The sequence below is a fragment of the Salmo trutta genome, chromosome 22 (genome assembly GCF_901001165.1).
Source record: "Salmo trutta chromosome 22, fSalTru1.1, whole genome shotgun sequence".
NCBI classification, from domain to species: domain Eukaryota; kingdom Metazoa; phylum Chordata; class Actinopteri; order Salmoniformes; family Salmonidae; genus Salmo; species Salmo trutta.
In genome coordinates this window covers 10,253,659-10,278,253 of record NC_042978.1, presented here as the reverse complement: position 1 = coordinate 10,278,253, position 24,595 = coordinate 10,253,659, and the positions used below count along the sequence as shown (strand labels likewise).

The 24,595-nt window shown below is 44.1% G+C and overlaps 1 protein-coding gene across 4 annotated transcripts in view; it reads right to left on the bottom strand.

The window, feature by feature from the left end:
• LOC115158043 (rab GTPase-activating protein 1-like) overlaps positions 1 to 24,595 on the bottom strand; it is a 170,737-nt gene that overhangs the window by 17,833 nt on the left and 128,309 nt on the right. For 2 of the 4 annotated variants that reach the window (XM_029706521.1, XM_029706522.1), the window contains exons 16-19: positions 22,917 to 23,042; positions 19,706 to 19,849; positions 17,287 to 17,328; positions 5,168 to 5,296 (exon numbers count right to left, since the gene is read on the bottom strand). In XM_029706521.1, coding sequence (XP_029562381.1) covers positions 5,168 to 5,296; positions 17,287 to 17,328; positions 19,706 to 19,849; positions 22,917 to 23,042 — 441 coding nt within the window. Of the gene's footprint in view, positions 1 to 1,391; positions 3,691 to 5,167; positions 5,297 to 6,178; positions 8,093 to 17,286; positions 17,329 to 19,705; positions 19,850 to 22,916; positions 23,043 to 24,595 lie in introns of those variants that run through there. The other 2 variants (XM_029706523.1, XM_029706524.1) reach the window with 2 other exon arrangements.

The window sequence follows — 24,595 nt, the reverse complement described above, 5'->3', positions numbered from 1 at the left end:
TTTTATCATTATTCTTATTATTATATATCATTGTTAGCCTATTTATTAATCTAAACAAGTTCTTTAAATATGCAAAACCTGGTTTGATTAATTCTGTTGAGTCATTTTCATTGGCTAAATTAAGTTTGATCTTTGTGTGCTCCGTATTTAGTTTAAGTTAAATAAATGTCCTCATCCTATCGCTGTCATGTGTTAGATTCGGTAGACACTAGCCTTGATTGGTAATTGCTGCAATATAACTTAATCAAAACCTTTTGGAATATTTAAAACAGTTCACAAGTGTTTTGTTTCATTCTGTTGAGCCATTTTCTTTGACCAAATTAAGTTCCAACTGTAATGTTGTGTCTGCCGCAATATAATATCATGTTTGCATTTCCCCAATGGCTTGACTTACTTTTGATATTACCCAAAAGTTCAGAAATGTTTGGTGTGGTGTGGTGTGGCTATAAGCCTATTATTCTGCAGGCCTAAGATATAAAGGCTGTGCGCACTGGCGCTCCAACTGACTCCGACATTTGAACTTGAGATGAGGAAGAACGTTTTAGGCCTACCAGATCTCCTCCTATAATCTACAAGAAATAACGCTTAGCTTTACAAAAAAATATAAGGATCGAAAATGAACTATTTAACCTCCTGTATGCCCATCTCTCTATAGCAGACACAGTAGCCTATCTTACAAGGATAAAGAAATGTATGTTGGTGTCGTAGCATGCCACAGGCATATTTCTATTACTCTCTCCCTGGGGCTAGGCCTAAGCTTCTCTTACTTTATATACACTTGTTAAAATATTAATATCATACAGTGGACTCTTAAGCCTATAGGCCTATACTGTATGCATGCAATGCCCTGATACATTTAGTGCTCAAATCCCTGACAGCTGAACCATGCGGTGCACAATTTATGTTTTAGGAAATTAAAAACCAACAAAACATTAGGCTATAAAGTTTTTCATACTCTACACATCGAAACACAAGGAAAGGTGTTTTTGTCATTTGTTACAGGCTGTTTCTAAGGACACATAAATTTGTCTCATTTGGCCAATATCCCTCGTTTATTAATTGCGATGGCGGACGCCCTAATGGATTACGCACCCAATGCATATGGATGACCGGGAAATATCTCAAATGTCCGATAAAATAAAATCTTCCCGGTCACTTGTCCGGCGCCAAATTGACTGACTGACTGACACACACTACAATCTACACTGTATCCTACAAGCCAGCAGAAAAATGATACAAAGTGTTCTCGCTGTTGCACAAACAAGCAGTGTTTCCTTCAGCGGTTCTTAGGCAGTCAAAGTGCAGTCAGATGTGAAGACGGTTGAGGCTGGCAGAAGTAGCCAGGACTGAGGAGTGACTTAGACTCAGACTTAACCTAGACTTACACCTACCACAGGTTTGCGAGGCTTGGAGTGGGCCACCAGGCTAACCAGGATATCCTCCTCATAGATCTGGTTCATGACGTGGGCATCATACGCCACTGTGATGGAGATTTCTTCCATCATCTTGACACAGGATAGTAGTCAGCTCCACAGGTGGGGGAAGAAGGCGAGGAGTGGAGGGGTGGAGGAGAGCAGTAGAGGCAACAGGTCAGTCAGAGAGCCTGAGGAGTGACTGGCCTCTTTCGCTGTCCCTCAGGGTACAAGCCACACCCCTAAAGGAGGGCGGGATGGAGTGAGGTAGGAGAGAGTAAGGGAGGATCCCTGCATAACAACACACACGTCTCTCTCGGTTTCCCTCTCCCTCTCTCTGAAGCTTGGTGTTCTCAAGCCTGTTAAGAGGATGCTAGTGTGTCTTTTGTTCACCTCCTCTTCCTCAGAACCGCCAGGCTGCTATTTCTCTTCCTTCTTTCTTCCTTTCCTCCATTTGTTTGTCCTGCAATCCGCTCCTCTCAGGTTGCGCTCAGGGTATTATTTTCACCTCCCTTCGGTCTTGGTAAGATAGTCTGGTTTAGTCGCACTCATACTCAACTACACACACACACACACACTTCAACTGTATGTTTTAGTGTATGTGTCTGTGAGAAAGTGTTGGAACTGTCCGTCCGACCACAATGACTCGACGTGTTAAGTGCCACTGCAGTCTGCACACATCACACAGAGTTTGTGTCCTCCAAAAAAAACAAATAAAAAACGAAATTATGAATAAAAAGGGAAAAAAACATAGCTCATTTGGTGGCTGTAATTTTTTTTTTTTAACTTCCAAAGTTGAGGCTACATTGCCTGCAGCCTGGCTCCTCAGGACCCAACTGTTCACTTCAGATCCTCCTGGGGCTTTGCCTAGCTAACTTTCAGGAGATCTCCCTGGTGTGGAAAGGCACTGTGCACGTTCTCCTCCTTCCTTCTCTTCCTCCTTCCTTCTCTCAAGAGAGTAGCATTCTGAGTAACCGCTCCTTCTCTTCCCCTCTCTTGTCACTTTTTTCCTTTTTTTCTTCCACTGGTGAAACCACTGAGCCTAAAACTTTCTATGGACTTCTAATGCTAGGCCTTTCAAGGCCTTTTTATGTCTTCTTTTTGTCCTGAAGGTTCCTCAACGTTGTCCTTGGAGTGTTTAGGGCTGTGAAATTCAAATTCCACCCCATAATCCTGTGGGGTTGTTACCCGTAGAATGCTTCACTCCCCAACTAGCAGGTGATCAACTTGACTCCTAAGCTGCTTAGCAGTCAAGTTGATCCGCTTTAGACATCAACAAAAAAATGAAAGGACAAAGTAAAGTGAACAGGCAAGCTAGCTTTCCTTTTTTTGGTTCTCGTGGACATATAAATGAGGTGTATCAGCTGATTCAACACAGAGCTTGATGAAGTGCAGTTCCATTGACATTGATGGTTGTGGTCGACGGGAGACACTGTGCTTCTAATGACACCAAATTCTGTAATGAAATTATCTTTCTCTCTCTCTCACTCACTCACTCCATGAGCTTGTCTCCTGAGAGCGGTGAACACACATGCGGGCACAGGACAGACACACACACACACCTTCCACAGAATCTTTTTTCGTTCCACAAATAGGTTTGGGAAAAAAACATGTTCAAAAAGGACAAGATGCAAAAATAGAGTGGATAATTCTGGAGCCTCTTCTCTGTCAAAACACCTCAGGCACAATGTCACTTCAGAGGAAAATGAAGAGAGGAATTGAAATCCCAGGATGAGAGGGCTACTGCTGTGGCTCGTTTCTTTCTCTCTCACACACACTCAGTAAGTTAATTCTCTCTTGCTGGATGCGTTTTGATCAGACAATTCATTCATGCCCAAAAGTCTTGGAAAGTCCCCTGTATTCCAAAACAGATTCCAGATCAGTCCTAACAGCAAGTCAATCAGAGGGTCCTATTACACGTTTTAGCTCCCAAGAGACTTGACGGCCCACCGCAATCACAGTCGAGAATGTCTTTTAGCCGCTAGTCGATTTGATATCTTCCTCTTTGGTTCAAATGGTCGAAGCCAAACCAAAACAAACAGCCTTGCAAGCTCAGAGTGCCGGCTGGCTTCACGTTGTGTCTTCAGTCTTGCAGCAGTGTGTATGTGTGAAAGACAGAGTCACTGAACACAGGAGTAGGCCGAGCCAGGTAAAGTCTCTCTCTTGTTGCACAGAATCAAACACTGATGCTGGTCGAAAAAGAGCAGAGAGACAGACTGTCTGGCCCGAATCAAAACGAAAGAGATTAGGAGTTGTCCTCCATTTTCTTCTCCTGCTGACTCACCTGTCCAGCTCACCTTGTGCACATCTGTCATTGTAAGGCCCGCCTTCTTGCTCTCGCTCTCTCCCAGACCCTCTCTCATGGTCCTAGAGCCTGCCTGCCTCAAACCATCCTCAGGGCTCGCATGACGGTGTCGGAGGACAGGCTCATAGTAGCGGCTGGAACGGAAATAAATGGAATGGTAACTGAACTCATCAAAACACGTGGTGTCCATGTGTTTGATACCATTCACTCCATTCCAGCCACCGTTTTGAGTCGTCCTCCTCTCAGCAGCCTCCTGCGGTACGTGCGTTTTACATGATGTCTAGTATGTGAGAAGGTGACGTAATATCACTCAAACATTTTAGTTGAAAGCAGAACATTTAGCAGATAATTTTCTTCCTGGAACTTTCAGAGATAAGCTTGTGCAACAAAATAATTGCATAATAACGTACGCAGAGTGTCTACACTCAGGATATCCTGTGGTTAGAAATACACAGGAGAGAGGGGGGGTGGGAGAGGATATATATACAGGATGGGTGGAGATGGAGAGAATTAGCTCTTCCATTTCGCTCCTCTTCCTTCCTGTGAGAGTATAAATACCCTTGCCTTCTGGTTTGCCACCTATACACAGTTGCGAAGCGAGCACACACACTAACGGGAGCTGCTGCGTAAATCAAAATGTACATTTTACTTGTCACATGCGCCGAATACGACGGGTGTAGACCTTACCGTGAAATGCTTACTTACAAGCCCTTAAGCAACAATGCAGAGTTTAAAAAAGTAAAACATTTGCCAAATAAACTAAAGAAAAAATAGTAACACAAAATAACAATAACGAGGCTATATACAGGTGGTACACCGGTACCGGTAGGGGTAAAGTGACTATGCATAGATAATAAACAGAGAGTAGCAGCAGTGTATGTGAAGAGTGTGAAGGAATGTAAATGTGTGTGTGTGTGTGTGTGTGTGTGTGTGTGTGTGTGTGTGTGTGTGTGTGTGTGTGTGTGTGTGTGGCGTCAATATGCATGTGTGTTTTGTGTGTGTGGTTGTCTTGAGCCTGTCATCTCTGTGTGCAGGCAGGTAGCCTTGGGCCACTGGGGCCTCCTCCTGACCTCAGCACATTCCCCAAATACCACAGACCTCATTATATTCTCCGTGTGGGAGGATGTAGGTATAGTTTACATTTACAACCACACACAGACAGGCTGCAGATGTGGTGTGCCCCGTGATATAGAAGATATTGAGAGACCAATAAAGGAAAAAAGTTCACAAGGAATCATCATGATCATCATCCGTTCGGCTCTGATAACAAACCCGGTTGAGTAGTCATCTAGCCAATTCAACTAGGCTGAACAATTCCACATCTATGAAAATAAAACCGGATTTCGCCCAGTCGGAGGCATAAGCTTCTGAGCAGAGCTCAATTTTGGACCAGTGGTCGGTGCAGTGTGTGCATTGCAGGGGAACAGAAAACCGAATAAATTGTTCCTACCTTGATGTTACAGGCCTGTTCCATGAGCCTGCGAGCGTTCTCTGCAGCCCGGTAGCGCTTCGGCAGCTGGACCCTGAAGAACTTCAGTGCTCCCTCGAAGTCAGCCTGGAGCAAGTCTTCCTTAGACGTCTGTGGGGATGATGAGAAGCTCAGCCAATAGAATAGGGAAAATATAGTATCCATTACTTTAAATCTGCTTTGTGTTTGGCCCAAACTTAGCACCCGTTTATTATAGAGGGTATTGAAAAGGTAAAGCAAAGGCCTTTCTTTTTTATTTAACTAGGCAAGTCAGTTAAAAACAAATTCTTTATTTACAATGACGGCCTACCCAGGCCAAACCCTAACCCGGACAACGCTGGGCCAATTGTGCGCCGCCCTATGGGACTCCCAATCACGGCCGGTTGTGATACAGCCTGGAATCGAACCAGGTCTGTAGTGACGCCTCTAGCACTGAAATGCGGTGCCTTAGACCGCTGCGCCACTCGGGAGCCTTGAAGAAGGAATAAGATATTACGGTATAGTATGATGTTGCAGCATTTTTTGTTTTACACCCAGAACAAGTGCTTAGTAAATCTCAACCAGAGTGCTCAAGGCTGTTACAGAAAGCGTGGAAGTAGCATTTTAGCTCCCTTGACACCAGAAAGTCTGAAAACATGACACTATGTCAAACTTTGTCTGTAATAGCAGTATTTTGCAATAATACTACTTTGATCCAACATATCTGTTAGTGTCACATGCCAACTGAGAGTTAGAACAGGTTGACTACCATGGCAAAAACTGTAATGGCGCCACCCGTTGGCATTCCGATGCATTGTCATAATGATGATCCAAAATTACACTCACACAGCCCAAGCTATTCAACAATATAAGCAATTCAACAATATAAATACATTACGAAAGCATTTTGAAACATAACTGCACTGAGGAGAAAGCTAACGCCTGCAGTAGCCCTCTCAGGGTAAGATTGCCCACCGCCCGCCTATCCTGTCTCAGTCCCTGTCCCAGTCTCACCGCCAGTAGTCGGGGAACGAAGAGGCGGTGGCCCATCCCCAGGAGCCCCATCACCTTACATACAGAGTCCGTCTCCCCAGCCTTCTCCTCTGCTGAACCCCCTTCCTCTGCCCCCCAGCTGCCCTTCCGCACCGCTGGCGTCATCACCGAGGGTGATGGTGGGGTGGTGGGGGAAATGGAGGGAGAGGAGGGCGGAGAGCGAGAGGGGGAGGGAGGATCCCGCTCTGGGGCCAGGGTGGCCAGGGTGCAGGGCGACTCCAGCGTGCAGTCCGAAAGCGTGGACGTAGCCGGGACAAGTTCGTATCAGGGTCAGTCAACCCGGGCAAAAACTTGAGGTCAGAGTCCAGCAGAGATGTTTTTCTTTAGCTGTTTAGAATTGCAAACTTTACAAATGACAGCGGTGATCTTCAGGGGAAAATAACAGGTCGATAGTTCCGGGCAGTGACACACAGTGACGTGTTGGATGGGAGCTTCTCTCAATAGACGGGTTTGAGCAGCATAGAGAATCAGTAAGTTTGTTTGGTTCGTCGTGTCCATTCAGTAAGCACCACTGTCAGAGAGCCGACACAGCCCCTAGGCCTGATAACACTATAGTTCCTACCTCACAACTGACCAGAGCATCAAGCATAGCGTAGATATGGGGTGCTATCACTGTGATACAGCCAAAGAAATATTACACAGTCGCAGTTCTGAATAGATACCGATCCTGTTTCACACTGCTTTTCCCCCCGAAATTCTAAAATGGGCATGCCGTTGCCTAGCAGCAAAACAGACGGCACGCGGTTAGTCGGTTTAAACAGACGACAGGTGATGAGTCTTCCACTTATTCTCCTCCACTCTCCTCCTTCAAAGAGAAGAGAATCCCTCTCTCACAACCAAGCCCCTATGCCCAGGACTTCGCATAAATGAGAAAAGACATCAAAGAAAGCAAGGGTACTTTTATATCACCAGTCCTGGGGTAACGATAAATACATACAGGCCACAGCAGGCAAAGTAGATGGATTGAGTTTGCTTCAGGAAAAAAAAAATATCCATCTTTAAAAATCCCTTCCAAATGATGTTGTCCCTTTACACCCGAGCGGTCCTTTCTGATGTAAAACACTTCGGAAGCTGAGGAAGAGACTAAATCTTGTTATGTTTAAGTGTGTTTCTATCAGTCACACAGCCTTAGGCAGAAGCTGCTTCCGTCCCGAATGTGACGTCTTGAGCCGAGCTTGTGCACAGCTGAACGGTCCTCATGGTGACTCAAGAGTCAGAGAGGAAACAGACATGGTGCTGGAGATCACATTAGATCAGAGGCAGAGGCGGGAGGATGGCTCTGACAGTGAGCTTAAGCAGGACACTGTGCACACAAGCCTGTGTGGGTCTCTCTTCTTCAGGGAATCCTTCACTTCCACAGAGGAGCACTGAAACAGTCCCTGCCCTCTGTTCGCAGAAACAGCAAGGCTTCAAAAAAGGGACTCCTTCACCTAAGAACTCCAGCAGAGTAGACTTTCCTAACAAAACACCGCCAGGTTTTCTTCCAGGTCCTTTGCAGAACAGGAGGGTCCATTTGCTGTGTCTAACAATGCTGGTCCAAAGCCTCTGCCAAACAGGAGCGCAGGGGACCCCTGGAGTCACAGGTCGGGTCACGGATAGGCAAGGCAGGTGGAGAAGCAAACCACGCTAGTGCTCCCTCCTCCCTCTTCTCTCCTATAGCACTCACAACCTAAAAGGCCTGCAATGCTAACAGCTAATGGCTAACCCTGCTGCTCGTGCTGCTCCAATGCAGAAGTCTGGTCTGGGGCTGGGCGGGCGGACGGCTAAGCATGCGCGCAAAACACGGAGGGAGAGAGACAGGGAGCATGTGACTGAAACACTGAGGCGGAGAGGTGCTAGAAGACGAGGGGGAGTAGAGAGGGAAGGAGGACAGGAGGAGTGGGGGAGGGAAGGGGAGTGAGAGAGGGGTCCGTGGGTTGATGCGTTCATGGTAGACATCGCTGAAAACAAATGTAACGGGCCTCCCCCCTTTTCAGCACTGCTGTTAATGGCTAACCGCTAACAGATGCTACTGCCGCTGCTGTGCGCTCCAAATGGACTACGGCAGACAGGCAGGGGAGGGCAAGTGCACAGAGGGAGGGGGGGAGAGAGAGGGGGGAGGGGGCCTCAGGGGGGAGAATGCCGTCATACCTGACCAATAGAAAAGAGGCAGTGGAACCCCTTTACTCTACCCACGCCGTCAAATATACACTTTTATCGCCATCCTCATGGTATCTCCCTTTTTCATATACAATCTCTCACACACACACAGACACACACACGTTATTGGCATGAAAGCACCACTCTGTTGTTGCCGGAGGCTTGGTAAAATCAAACAGACTGTAATAGGGGTATCATCCCAGAGGAGAGACTGTGTAGAGACAGTGTATCAGCTCAAACAGAAGGAGCTATGACCATAGCCCTCCCAGTAGCTGCTAGTTCACGTCACACATGGTTTCTTCCCACAAAGCACTTTCCCTTTCATCTTCCCCTCTCTCTTCTGATGTCTTTTCCTCTTTATCACTCTCTCCCTCGCTCTCTCTTTTATTGCTCTCATTAATAGCAAAGACATCCACCTCTCCATCACTCCCTCTCTTAATTTCCCTTTCCACCCGAGGGTGTGATGTAGTGTGAAGAGAAGGATACAGTAGGTTTCTGTGGACCTGACTGTTATCCTCACTGAAACCCATTTCCCCTCTGAGTGATTCAACGGAATCACATGGGAAAGTCACATTCGCAGTGCAATCACGACAAGCTAAAAAAATCTAATTCAAACAAGCCACTCTAGCTTTATTTGCAGGTTTAATTGCAAGGTTTTCAAATAGAGACCTTTGTACATTCAAAAATCATTTACATAGTCCATCTTAAAAAAACGGAACAATGTCCAACCAATTGAGTGTCGTTTTTTGTTGTCAACATAAAGGCAACCTGCATTTGTCAGAAATAGCACAGCATTTGCAGTATTCTGATACACAGGGGAGTTCGTTCTTTGCGATGCCCTTGCACTACGGTGTTGAATCAAAGGAGAAACACAGCACCATGCACCCCTACATGCTCCTTGATTCTAGAACAACATTATGCAGCATCAACTTGGCCTAAATCTCAGTGAATTGAAATCAATGTGACCTCCTTAAGATCCCAGCATGATACGGATAGCTCGGCAATGCCATTCCTATCCCAACACTCGTGGTGGCATCAAAACAAGTAGAGCGATACCATCATAAACGGATCTGCTAACAATATAGTACTTAGACGATTTTGCGCGTCATTCAATATCCTGATTGGTTGTTTCATCATATTTCGCCACTACAGTTAAAGGTGAACAAAACGTACCAAAAAATAAATATAATTAATTGTTCACAAAATGTAATGAGATTGATTCTAGATTCATAATATTATCTAAGCTTCAGAAAACACTTTTATTCAGAGCATGCGACAGGAAATGTTTTAAAACGTTTTGCACTGGAAAACTACAAATATTTTTGGGATATTTTTTGTTGTTGAATATGGTATTATCTTTATTAATGACATTACGAATAGGAACGGTGGACTTGTCACACATGCAGCTATCAAAAATGTATGGGTTTGCTCTACTCAAAGTTACAACCAACTGATTGCAGCAATACCACAGAAAGTGAAGTGAAAAAGGGAGAGAGTAGGGGATTTATTAAAATGATTATACAAAAATCTTGCCACCAACAGGATGTTATACTGTATATATGGGCATACAACCATCTCAGCTATTTAGATGTTGTTCCAAAGAAACAATTATTAGGTAACTTATTCTGGTATTGACCCCATGTAGCTTGTTTCAAAATCAAACCAAACTTTATTTGTCACATGCGCCGAATACAACAGGTGTAGACCTTACCGTGAAATGCTTACTTACAAGCTCTTAACCAACAGTTCAGTTCAAGACCGAGTCAAGAAAATATTTACCAAATAAACTGTGCAGGGGTACAGGTTAGTTGAGGGGTGAAGTGAATATGCATAGATAATAAACAGCAAGTAGCACCACTGTAAAAAATGAATGGGGGGGGGTCAAATGTAAATAGTCGGGTGATTCATTGTGCTGTCGTGCCCTCTTCACGACGGTCTTGGTGTGCTTGGACCACAACAGTTTGTTGGTGATGTGGACACCAAGGAAATTGAAATTCTTGTCCCGCTCCACTACAGCCCCGTTGATGTGAATAGGGAAGTGTTCGGCCCCCCTTTTCCAGTAGTTCACGATCAGCTCCTTCGTCTTGATCACGTTGAGGGAGAGATTGTTGTCCTGGCACCACACTGCCAGGTCTCTGACCTCCTCACTATAGGCTGTCTCATCGTTGTCGGTGATCAGGTCTACCACTGTTGTGTCGTCAGGAAACATAATGATGGTGTTGGAGTCGTGCTTGGCCACACAGTCGTGGGTGAACAGGGAGTACAGGAGGGGACTAAGCACGCAACCCTGAGGGGCCCATGTGTTGTTGCCTACCCTTACCACCTGGGGGTGGCCAATCAGGAAGTCCAGGATTCAGTTGCAGAGGGTGGTGTTTAGTACCAGGATCCTTAGCTTAGTGATGAGCTTTGTGGGAACTATGGTGTTGAACGCTGAGCTGTAGTCAATGAACAGCATTCTCACATAGGCTTTCCTTTTGTACAAGTGGGAAAGGGCAGTGTGGAGTGCGATTGAGATAGCGTCATCGGTGGATCTGTTGGGGCGGTATGCGAATTGGAGTGGGTCTAGGGTTTCCGGGCTGATGGTGTTGATGTGAGCCATAACCAGCCTTTCAAAGCACTTCATGGCTACCAACCTGAATGCATTGGGCGGTAGTCATTTAGGCAGGTTACCTTCGCTTTCTTGGGCACAGGGACTATGGTGGTCTGCTTAAAACATGTAGGTATTACAGACTTGGTCAGGGAGAGGTTGAAAATGTCAGTGAAGACACCCGCCAGTTGGTCCGCGCATGCTCTGAGTACACGTCCTGGTAATCTGTCTGGCCCCGCGGCCTTGTGAATGTTGACCTGTTTAAAAGGTCTGTTTAAAGGCCTCGGAGAGTGTAATCACACAGTCACCCGGAACAGCTGGTGCTCTCATGCATGCTTCAGTGATGCTTGCCTCGAAGCGAGCATAAAAAAGGGATTTAGCTCACTGGGCAGACTAGCGGCAGACTTGTCTGAGGCATAGCAGGATTTCTTATAAGCGTCCGGATTGGTGTCCTCCTCCTTGAAAGCAGCAGCTCTAGATTTAGCTCAGTGCGGATGTTGACTGTGGGGACGACGTCGTCAATGCACTTATTGATGAAGCCGGTGACGGAGGTGATATACTCCTCAACGCCATTGGATGAATCCCGGAACGTATTCCAGTCTGTGCTAGAAAAACAGCCCTGTAGTGTAGCATCAATGTCATCAGACCACTTCCGTATTGAGCGAGTCACTGGTACTTCCTGCTTTAGTTTTTGCTTGTAAGCAGGAAATAGGAGGATAGAATTATGGTCAGATTTGTCAAATGTAGGGCGAGGGAGAGCTTTGTATGCGTCTCTGTGTGGAGTAAAGGTGGTCAAGTCTTTTTTCTCCTATGGTTGCACATGTGTTATGCTGGTAGAAATTAGGTAAATTAGTTAAAGTTCCCGGCCACTAGGAGTGTCGCTTCTGGATGAGCATTTATTTGTTTGCTTATGTCCTTATACAGCTCGTTGAGTGCGATCTTAGTACCAGCATCGGATTTGGTGGTAAATATACGGCTACTAAAAATATAGATGAAAACTCTCTTGGTAGATAGTATGGTCTACAGCTTATTATGAGGTACTCTACCTCAGGCAAGCAATACCATGACACTTCCTTAATATTAGACATCGTGCACCAGCTGTTATTGACAGATAGACACACACCCCTCGTCTTACCAGACGTAGCTGTTCTGTCCTGCCGATGCACGGAAAACCCAGCCTACTGTATGTTATCTGTGTCGTCGTTCAGCCACAGTTTTTAATGTCCCATTGGTAGGATAGTCTTGAACGGAGATCATTCAGTTTATTCTCCAGTGATTGCACGTTGACCAATAGAACAGATGGTAGAGGCGGGTTACCAACTCGCCGACAAATTCTCACAAGGCACCCCGATCTCCGCCCCCAGTATTTCCGTCTGATCTTCAAACAAATGACGGGGATTTGGGCCTGGTCTTGGAAGAGCAGTATATCCTTTGCGTTGGACTCATTGAAGAAAAAATAGCCGTCCAGTTCGAGGTGAGTAATCGCCGTTCTGATATCCAGAAGCTCTTTTCGGTCAAAAAAGACGGTAGCAGCAACATTATGTAAAAAATAAGTTACAAACAATGCTAAAAAAAACACAAAATAGCACACTTGGTTAGGAGCCCATAAAACGGCAGCCATCCTCTCCGGCGCCATTGTACTATTTAATAGGTGGAGATAGGTGGGATGGGCTGTGAGAAGCTGGGTTTAAAAGCTAGATAGGACCCTTCAACTGTATATCGTACAGTTGAAGTCGGACGTTTACATACACCTTAGCCAAACACATTTAAACTCCGTTTTTCACAATTCCTGACATTTAATCCTCGTAAGAATTCCCTGTCTTAGGTCAGTTAGGATCACCACTATATTTTACCTTATATAGACAGGTGTGTGCATTTTCCAATCATGTCCAATCAATTGAATTTACCACAGGTGGACTCCAATCAAGTTGTGGAAATATCAAGGATGATCAAGGGATTTCTAAAAACCAGTTTTTGCTTTGTCATTATGGGGTATTGTGTGTAGATTGATGAGAAAAATATTTTATTTTGTCAATTTTAGAATAAGGCAACAAAATGTGGAAAAACATCACATCTCCCCCCTGCAGTACAGTCTACGGACTGCAGAGGGAGACATATGCAAACTATTCCACTTTCTCACACCACATTCCTCCATATTCTAGCCAATTACATCATATACTGACTGACATAGCAGACACTCTTCCCATGCATTTACTCTGTATTACTCAACATTGCAGATAAGTGTTTCAGTGAAAAGATTACTAAATAAGAGAGTGGTTGGGGATCCGTATCTTGAGTCTAATCTACCAATTAGTTAGGATTTGGGGCTGGGTGAACTGATCCTAGGTATGTAGTTAAGAGCAACTTCTACCTTTGTTTAACTAGGCAAGTCAGTTCATAACAAATTCCTATTTACAATGCCGGCCTAGGAACAGTGGGTTAAGTGCCTTGTTGAGGGGCAGAACGACAGATTTTTACCTTGTCAGCTCGGGGATTCGATCCAGAAACCTTTCGGTTACTGGCCCAACGCTCTAACCACTAGGCTACCTGTTGCCCCATATGAACCTTAGCACCGTGTCAATCTTGGAGGTCAAAAATCTGAGGTAGGATCAGGTCTTCTTTGGACACTGTGTTAACTAACCTCCAAACGAGCTTCAATCCCATACAACACTCCTTCCGTGGCCTCCAACTGCTCTTAAACGCTAGTAAAACCAAATGCATGCTTTTCAACCGTTTGCTGCCTGCACCCGCTCGCCCGACTAGCATCACTACTCTGGACGGTTCTGACCTAGAATACGTGGACAACTACAAATACCTAGGTGTCTGGCTAGACTGTAAACTCTCCTTCCAGACTCATATCAAACATCTCCAATCCAAAATCAAATCTAGAATCTGCTTTCTATTTCGCAACAAAGCCTCCTTCACTCACACCGCCAAACTTACCCTAGTAAAACTGACTATCCTACCGATCCTCGACTTTGGCGATGTCATCTACAAAATAGCTTCCAATAGACTACATCCAATTTGCTGAGTAGAGTATCACAGTGCCATCCATTTTGTTACCAAAGCCCCTTATACCACCCACCACTGCGACCTGTATGCTCCAGTCGGCTGGCCCTCGCTACATATTCGTCGCCAAGACCCACTGGCTCCAGGTCATCTAAAAGTCTATGCTAGGTAAAGCTCAGCCTTATCTCAGCTCACTGGTCACGATAACAACACCCACTCGTAGCACGCACTCCAGCAGGTATATCTCACTGGTCATCCCCAAAGCCAACACCTCCTTTGGCCGCCTTTCCTTCCAGTTCTCTGCTGCCAGTGACTGGAACGAATTGCAAACATCGCTGAAGGTGGAGACTTACATTTCCCTCACTAACTTTAAACATGAGCTATCTGAGCAGCTAACCGATCTCTGCAGCTGTACATAGTCCATCTGTAAATAGCCCACCCAATCTACCTACCTCATCCCCATATTGTTTTTATTTACATTGCGGCTCTTTTGCACACTAGTATCACTACTTACACACCATCATCATCTGCTCATCTATCACTCCAGTGTTAATCTGCTAAATTGTAATTACTTTGCTACTATGGCCTATTTATTGCCTTACCTCCTCATGCCATTTGCACACACTGTATATAGCCTTTCTTTTTTTCCCTATTGTGTTATTGACTGTACGTTTGTTTATTCCATGTGTAACTCTGTGTTGTTGATTCTGTCGCACTGCTTTGCTTTATCTTGGCCAGGTTGCAGTTGTAAATGAGAACTTCTTCTCAACTAGCCTACCTGGTTAAATAAAGGTGAAAAAAAGAAGAAAAAAAAGGTCCCCCTGTCCATATAATCTTATTCATTGCGATCTAAAAGGCAAAACTGATCTTATATACAATAAAATTGTATTTGTCACATGCTTGGTAAACAGGTGTAGATTCCCTTTTGAAATGCTTACGTACAGGTCCTTCCCAACAATGCAGAGAGAAAAATAGAGGAATAATAACGAGGAATAAATACACAATGAGTAACGATAACGTGGCTATATACAGGGGGTACCAGTACCGTGTAAAAGTGCAGGGGTACGAGGTAATTGAGGTAGACATGTACATATATAGGTAGCGATAAAGTGACTAGGCAACAGGATAGATAATAAACAGTAGCAGCAGTGTATTACATCATTTGACCGCATCGATAATGACCTGACCTGTGTCCCATAACGTATCTACATTCCATACAGAACCAGGCTAATAATGACTAAGCATCTTTCAAATTAGCATTTTTTATATATATATATATATATATATATATATATATATATGCACACACACCAGTGGCACACTGGTCCAGTGCTAACTGAAAGCTACTTGCCCGAATGAAAATAATAGTGGCCTTTGAAAGCGGATGATGCATGCATCATTTAAATGTTATCTTTAATTACGGGCTGAGCAAGTAGCCTATAATGACCAACCCTCCATATACAAATAATTACATTTTAACTTGCCAATATCATTACTGATTGTTTGGAGGGGAGAAGAACCTTTGCACAATCTCAAAAAGGGTATTTTGTTAGCGATTTTAAACAGCCAGTTGTAGGGCCATATAAAATGGCCACGGCAATGCTTAAACCAAATCAAGACTCCACTTTTGAGGTCTGGGAACAATAAACATTTAAAAAAATGGAGGGTGTCGTTGACCTTTAATTCAATTGTGCGCATAGCAAGAGACCGTTGTTTGGCTAGCAGTGTTTTTGTACTGTACAATGTAGGCTACATGTTATGGCAAAACCAATGGCGCACAATTGATAGAAATCATCTTGATTTCATTCTGCCAGGTAGGCCTACTTTGCAGTCATCATTTAATTGTGAAGGTTTTTTGGGAAAGCCTTGAGAACTGTTCATTCAAATAGCGCATGATGACTAAATTGTGCATCCCAAAGATTCAACCAAGACTTCAGACTAAACATTTTGAATACCTGGTCTGCATACCCAATGCTGTTTGAATACATCTTGATTATATATAAAAAAAGAAACAAAACAAATGTGACCAGCTATTATTTTCACTGGGAACCTAGCGACCAATAAAAAAATGGTGTCGCGCTGCCAAGTCAAAGAGTCGCAAACAATGATCCCTCTAAGCTGCTCACGGTCGCGCACTTCCTACAGGACTGCCGCGCAGAAGTAATGCCACGCTGCACAGAGACGCAAGAGATTGAACTTCACCGAGTTCGCCCCATTAGTTTGCACCACATAGATCGTTTTTTTCTGTGAACGAATCAAGACTATATCAACCTCTTTTCAATGCAACAAATCAAATGTAACTTTGCAAGATTGAGTCTGTGATTTTGTTGCAGGCAGAGCCAGACCGTAATGGAGTAGTATTCTACTGGTGGGGGTAGCCCACGTGCGGTCTTTCAATCAGATCAGAGCGCAAAGCAACGCTTGTGCACATTTGTTGATATTCTTTGCTAGTTAGCGAGTTATTAGCCCAGTTCTAGATAATTATAGGTCATACATGGAGAGTTACTGCTTCATACAAGAGCACAAAACGTGTAGGCTACATTTCAAGCTGTCTTTTAAAATCCAGTCAGGTAAAGAGCTTATGTCTTAATTAAAGGGGCAGTGTTGAATATTGAAACAGGCTTGAATATGCAAATAAGCCAATAGGCAGAGGGGTAGTTAACACTGTCTACTTCTCTGTATGGTAATTATTTTATTTTGTAAAGTGGTTTCTTGCATCATTCAACAGAATACAATGCAATTTACAGTCACCTATTTGACCCATGGTGTTACAGGCCAAGTAAAAAAAAAATCATTAAATGTCAAGTCCTTCATAATGTAAAAATGTTTTTAAAAGTCTTATGCAATGTAGGCCTGCATTGAACACCACATACAGGCTACTTCATAGAAATCAAAAGCTATTTCCATGTGAAAATGTTATTGGATTTGCTCCATTGGTTTTGTTGGCAGGCCTACTTTATGCTCAAACAGCCTATTGGCTACTGTCTAAAACTGTATGGGTACAGCCTCCCTATTCACTGTAAACGTGTGCCGGAAGTTGCACAAAATTCTCACAACGTTCAAGTTTCCGCTCACAAGAACTAAACTTTGCTCAGTGCCCCCCAAAAAATTACTGGGAACATTGGTCGCAAATGCCAGTGTTTTGGTCGCAGTTTTCAGCCCTGACTCAAAAGCCCGACTCCAGAGACTCTTTGTGAATACAGGCCCAGGTCTAGGTCTCTGAGTTGTGCGTGCTTTGTATAATACCATTACAGGATTTGTCTGTCATTTTAAAAATCGAAGGAATTGACCAGAACCCCAGTAAATGAACCAAAGTAAAGGAAGTCAATCACACCTTGAGAAGAGCCAGCGCCACGTTGAAGATGATGTTCAGGCCCTGGGGAAGAGAAGAAGATGATGATGATTATATTGTTGATTGTCACAGGACATATTCTCTACACCCACACACACAGAGAGAGAGAGAGAAAGAGCTCGGGCCGTCACCTAAACACATCTGTCACACACCGGTGATAGAAAAGGCATGGATCAAGGGTCATCTCATCAACCGTCTTCATATCAACGGCTTTACCCTTTAAAACGTCATGCCAATAAACCACGTGGTAAATGTTAAGGTTTCCTTTGTTATAGACTTAAATAAAGGTTCAAATGATCTTCAACATGAAAGACTCCTTCTAATAAAGACTTATGAAACTGCCGCGCAGCTTTCGTGTTAAGAGCTACGGGAAAAGAATCACACTGAAACACAATGACGTAATGATACTTGCGCCAGTGGAATGCATGTGTTGCTATCAACCCATCTATCTGACGTTGTACATTCATTCGTGATATTATATAGACTGCCCTCCGGCGATAAAGAGGAAACGTTATGGTAACATTACACTTATGTTCATGGAAACGCCCGCCGCTGAGAATGCAAAGGCACCCCCGACCGCCGGTACAGAGGGACATAATTGTCTTGAAGTGAAACAAGACAGTCCCTCTCACAGACAGGTGGGGCTGCATCATGGCCACAGAGTGACAGGCAGATGGACAAATTAATGAATGACACCCACAGAGACAGAGAGACAGAGCGAGAGGGGGGAGAGAGAGAAATTGTAAGAAGGAGTAAGGGACAAGAGTCACAGACTAACAGATAGAGAAAGACAGAAGGAGAAAGCAAGAGTGTGACAGAGAGTGAGAAAGAGGGAGAGAGCTAGCAAAAAAGAGGAGTGAGGCAGAGCAAGCGAGAGAGAGAGAGAGAGAGAGAGAGAGAGAGAGAGAGAGAGAGGGTGAGAGAGGATGAGAGAGCGTGGATGCTGAAGTCAGCTCCGCATGGGAACACCTGTCTCCATCGCTCCGACACCCCGTTCACATGGCAACACTGGGCTAAAAATATCTCCCCTGCTCTATAAATAACTGAGGAAAGGGCCTCTTTCTCCCTCTCTTCCCCTCCCCTTCCATCTCTCACTTTCTTTCTCAAAAGGCTCTAGGTGGCGCTGGGGTGTCAGGGAGTCAGAGAGAGAGAGATAGAGAGATATAGAGAAAGAGGGAGGGAGTGTGGTGTGTGGACTGAGTGAGTGTGTGTGTGGAGTGAGTATGTGAGTGAGTGGGTGATTGTGTGAGTGAGTGGGTGATTGTGTGTGTGGAGTGAGTGAGTGAATGAGTGTGTGTGTGTGAGAACACATTCTCACATGCAGCGTGCCAAACTGAGCTGGAGTCAAACTGAGTCAGCAAGTGTGAGAGGTTTTAATGTAGAGAAGAAACACACACAGTCAGGCGCACTTGCACACACACCTCAAACAACACAGACACACCTTGAGGCACACAAACAAACAACTCGCACCACACACAGGCACGGATACATAGAGAGAGAGGTGTGGAGAAATGAAAGGGAAGACAACACAGGAGCACACAATCAATGGAGGAGAGAGAGAGAGCGAGAGAAAGAGGAGTGAAAAGTGAATGACAACAAAGAAATCAGATCGAGGCATGGGTAAAGCCAAAAACAATAAGAAAGGGACACCACTTTAGAGAAAAACATATAGAAATAAAGAGAGACAGAGGTATGGAGATGGAGAGAAAGAGAGGAATATTAGAGGGAGGCAGAGAGGAGAGAGAAGCAGATACTCATCACACGGCTCAATGGCTGAGAAACGCCAAGGAAACTATTAATTGTTCTGCCCGGGGGCCGAGAGAGGGTGGGAGAGAAGGATGAAAGGAGAGAGGAGGAGAACAGGAAAAAGAGAGAATCACAGAGAGAGAGGGTGATGAAAAAGGGAGGAGGAGAAGAAGTAAGACAATCACAGAGAAAGAGAGAAAGGCACAGCGTCCCTTCTCTACTGTGATACCAGGCCTACTGGAGGGCTGAGAAGAGAAGCAGGCAGAGAGTATACTACTATCTTGAAGGGCCTCCGGGGATTTTGATGGGTTTATCGTGCTAGAATGGTGTTCTCACTTCTCATGGTCATTATTGCTCCAAAGGAGACATTGGATTTAAGGAGGTACAAAAAGGCGTGTGAATAGTGAAGAGTTGTGTAGAGTTGTTCAAAGCCCAGGGTGGTCGATGGAAGGGGGAGAATAAGGGTAAGTTCAGTGCTTACCAACAGCAGCTTGGGTTAGGAGTAGGGTTAGGGTGAGGCCCAGTGTTGGGGTTAACAGTAGGGTTAAGGTAAGAGCCCGTGTTGAAGTTAGGACTAGGAGTAGGACCAGTATTGGGGTTAAGAGTAGTGCTCAAATGATATTCAGTGTTGGGTCAACGTTGTCAAACTTCTTACCTCACACAGTAGCAGGTCGGTGATGTGGAAGACCATGCAGAGGGGGAACTTGGCAGTGAAGAGTGTGAGGAACCACTGAGATGCATACATGTGGGCCTCCAGGTTCAGCTCCTGGAAGTGGGACCACAGGTCTGGGAGCTGCTCCTAGAGATAGGAGGACAAGGAGAGAGTTCATTTCACAGTACCGAGTATACAAAACATTAAGAGCATGACAGACTGACCAGGTGAATGCTATGATCCCTTATTGTTGTCACTTGCTAAATCCACTTCGAATCAGTGGATTTAGTTCAAGGATTTTTTAAAGCCTCGAGACAATTGAGACATGGATTGTGTATGTGTGCCATTCAGAGGGTGAATGGGCAAGAAAAGATTTACCGTAATTTCCGGACTATTAAGCGCACCTGAATATAAGCCGCACCCACTGAATTTTAAAAAATATATTATTTTGAACATAAATAAGCCGCACATGTCTATAAGCCGCAGGTGCCTACCGGTACATTGAAACAAATGAACTTTACACAGGCTTTAACGAAACACGGCTTGTAACAAAAATAAATAGGCTTTAACGAAACACGGCTTGTAACAAAAATAAATAGGCTTTAACGAAACACGGCTTGTAACAAAAAATACAAAATTAGCAGTAAACAGTAGCCTACCAAGAAATTCATTGGTCACTATCTTCCTTCTCCTGTGCACTGAAACCATCTCCTTTGGTGTCGGAGTTGAATAGCCTCAGAATTGCGTCATCCGATATTGGATCGTTTTCATTGTCGCTCTCGTCACTTTCATCCGGAGGCAAATCCCCCGCTGAGCCCTCTTCAACACGCAGCAGTCCAGCGTTTCGAAACCCGTTGATGATAGTGGATTTTTTGACAATGCACCACGCTGTCAGGACCCACAAATTTGAAAGCGAGAAAAATCCATATATTAGCCGCGTCATTGTTTAAGCCGCGAAGTTTAAAGCGTGGGAAAAAAGTTGCGGCTTATAGTCCGGAACTTACGGTAAGCGCTTTTGAACGGGGTATGAAAGTAGGTGCCAGGCACATCGATTTGTGTCAAGAACTGCAACGCTGCTGGGTTTTTCACACTCAACAGTTTCCCGTGTGTATCTAGAATGGTCCACCACCCAAAGGACATCCAGCCAATTTGACACAAAAAACTGTTGGAAGCATTGTGGTCAGCATGGGCCAGCATCCCTGTGGAACGCGTTCGACACCTTGTAGAGTAAATGCCCCGACAAATTCAGGCTGTTCTGAGGGCAAAAGGGGGGTATAAGTAAGAGTATATCACATATAGAGAGGAAAAAGTACTATATGTCAGTCAATCAATCAATGAAAGAGAAGAGAGTGAGAGAGATAAAGTTGGTCTTAAATGCCATGCCGAGCGTAGCTACGTCCGACTTTGGGATCAGATTTTAAACCTGTTTCACCAACAAAATAATACGACCAGTTGTAGCTATGTCCGGCGTAAGCAATGCCCGTTCTTAAGATTTGATGCTTCATTATGATGGTTCCTAGGCAGCGCCAGTTACTAGGCTGTTACCATCCTCGTGGCACTTTGCGAGGCATGTCACTTCTCCCATCACGTCGCAAAGACCACGGTCCATCACTATGCATGCACGTTTTCTTAACCACAACTGGATGGATCCATAAAGAATGACCTGGATGGATCCATAAAGAATGACCTGGATGGATCCATAAAGAATGACCTGGATGGATCCATAAAGATTTTGTGTGAGATATATTCATAAAGAATGACCTGGATGGATCCATAAAGAATGACCTGGATGGATCCATAAAGAATTTGTGTGAGATATATTCATAAAGAATGACCTGGATGGATCCATAAAGAATGACCTGGATGGATCCATAAAGAATGACCTGGATGGATCCATAAAGAATGACCTGGATGGATCCATAAAGAATGACCTGGATGTTATGTAGCGTAGTAGTCGATTATTTTACCCTTCACTCGCATAGTAGTCTAGGCCTGCTCCCCGACCACAAGACTGTGACTTGTCAGATAATCAATCAATGTGATTTTGTTTCACTGAATCGCTGTCTGTAAATTTGGTTAATTGATCTCTGGTTGGGCAAATAAGTGGCGGTGCAACTCTATTTGTTTACTTATCTATCACTGATCAGAAACATTTAGCATGCTAATCATTCCAAGTGTGTGTTTGTCAGCTTCTGTGTGTGTGTGCATGTGTATGTGCAATCGTGCACATTCGTGTACCAAACACTCCATCAACTCAAACACAAAGCCAATAACACTTCAGAACCCAGCCCAGTGTGAAAATCTTGGGTGGAAATGTAATGAGGAAATGTAAGAAGAGCAGGTTGGAGGAAACCGTGAGTACGTCCCAAATGACACACTATTCCCTATATCAGGGGTAGGCAACCCTGGACGTTTTGATTTAACCGACCTGGAAGACCAGGTATGTTGAATTTAGGCAAATCACTGAACTGATCAATTAGCTTAGTTAGTCAGGTGTGGTGCCTAGTTGGACCAATATCCTGCAGTACATGCGCCACTCCAGGAACAGGGTTACCTACCCCTGCCCTACATAGCAAAGAGTGTCTACATCCAACTGTGAACACTGGCTTTCTTCCATCTGTATGCCAACCCTTAGCGATCAATGCTCATACTCCTTAGCCTTGGGTGCTTGTCAATACTAACCCAGTGCAGCTTGGTGCTGAAAAAAGCCTACTTAGGAGGCTAAAATGGATTTCCGTACAAAATTAAACTCCAATTCAACGCCCTTACAAGAATAGTCAGTCGATGTTCCTAAAAAGGTGCATGGACCTTACTCAAATAAAAGTGAAAGTCACCTGGTAAAATAGTACTTTAGTAAAAGTATTTGGTTTTAAATATACTGAAGTATCAAAAGTAAATGTAATTGCTAAAATATACTTAAGTAGAAAAAGTAAAAAATAATGTCAAATTCCTTATAATAAGCAAACCGGACAGTTTTTAAATGTATTTACAGATAGCCAGGGGAACACTCCTACTCTCTGACATGGGTGTCAGGGAAAATGTATGGAGTAAAAAGTACTTTATTTTCTTTAGGAATGTAGGGAAGCAAAAGTAGTCCAACATTGTTTTTAAAGTACAGATACCACATTAAACTACTTAAGTAGTACTTTAAAGTATTTTTACTTAAGTACTTTACATTACACACATACACACACACTAAGATAAGAATGCTAACCTGAAGCAGTCGTTCTAGCTGGTAGAACTTGCAGTGCAGGTCCTCAAAGTTCTTCTTGTAGAGCTCCCTCAGGCCGTACTCATACATGATCTTCACCAGCACACAGAACGCCTGCTCCTCAGGCATCTACAGCCACAGGACGAAACAAAACCAGAGGAGGGTTAGCTAGAATACGAACAGAGGGATGACAGAAGATGTGTGAGAAAAGGGGGGTCAAGTTGTTTCCTTCTATTCCTTGACTTATTTGATTTTAGAAATGTCAACGTAAAACAAGAAGAGGGGATATACAGTACGAGTCAAAACTTTGGACACACCTACTCATTCAAGGGCATTTCTTAATTTTTTACTATTTTCAACTTTGTAGAATAATAGTGAAGACATCAACACTATGAAATAACACATGGAATCATGTAGTAACTAAAAAAGTGTTAAACAAATCAAAATATGTTATATTTTATATTCTTCAAAGTAGCCACCCTTTTCCTTGAGCTTTGCACACTCTTGGCATTCTCTCAACCAGCTTCACCTAGAATTATTTTCCAACAGTCTTGAAGGAGTTCCCACATATGCTGAGTACTTGTTGGCTGCTTTTCCTTCACTCTGCGGTCCAACTCATCCCAAACCATCTCAATTGGGTTGAGGTCGGGTGATTGTGGAAGCCAGGTCATCTGATGCAGTACTCCATCACAGCCTGGAGGTGTGTTTCGGGTCATTGTCCTGTTGAAAAACAAATGAGCGCAAACCACTAAGCGCAAACCAGACGAGATGGCGTATCGTTGCAGAATGCTGTGGTAGCCATGCTGGTTAAGTGTGCCTTGAACTATACATAAATCACTGACAGTGTCACCAGCAAAGTACCCCCACACCATCACACCACCTCCTCCATGCTTCACGATGGGAACCACACATGCAGAGATCATCCGTTCACCTACTCTGCGTCTCACAAAGGCACGGCGGTTGGAAACCCAAATCGCAAATTTGGACTCATCAGAACAAAGGACAGATTTCCAACGGTCTAATGTCCATTGCTCGTGTTTCTTGGCCCAAGCAAGTCTCTTCTTATTATTGATGTTCTTTAGTAGTGGTTTCTTTGCAGCAATTCGATCAAGAAGGCCTGATTCACGCAGTCTCCTCTGAACAGTTGATGTTCAGTGTGTCTGTTACTTGAACTCTGTGAAGCATTTATTTGGGGTGCAATTTCTGAGGCTGGTAACTCTAATGAACTTATCCTCTGCAACAGAGGTAAATCTGGGTCTTCCTTTCCTGTGGCGGTCCTCATGAGAGCCAGTTTCATCATAGCAGTTGATGGTTTTTGCGACTGCACTTGAAGAAATGTCAAAGTTCTTGAAATGTTCCTGATTGACTGACCTTCATGTCTTAAAGTAATGATGGACTGTTGTTTCGCTTTGCTTATTTGAGCTGTTCTTGCCATAATATGGACTTGGTCTTTTACCAAATAGGGCTATCTTCTGTATACCACCCCTACCATGTCACAACACAACTGATTTGCTCAAACGCATTAAGGAACAAAATTCCACAAATTAACTTTTAAAAAGGCACACCTGTTAATTTAAATGCATTCCAGGTGACTACCTCATGAAGCTGGTTGAGAGAATGCCAAGAGTGTGCAAAGCTGTCATCAAGGCAAAGGGTGGCTACTTTGAAGAATCTCACATTTT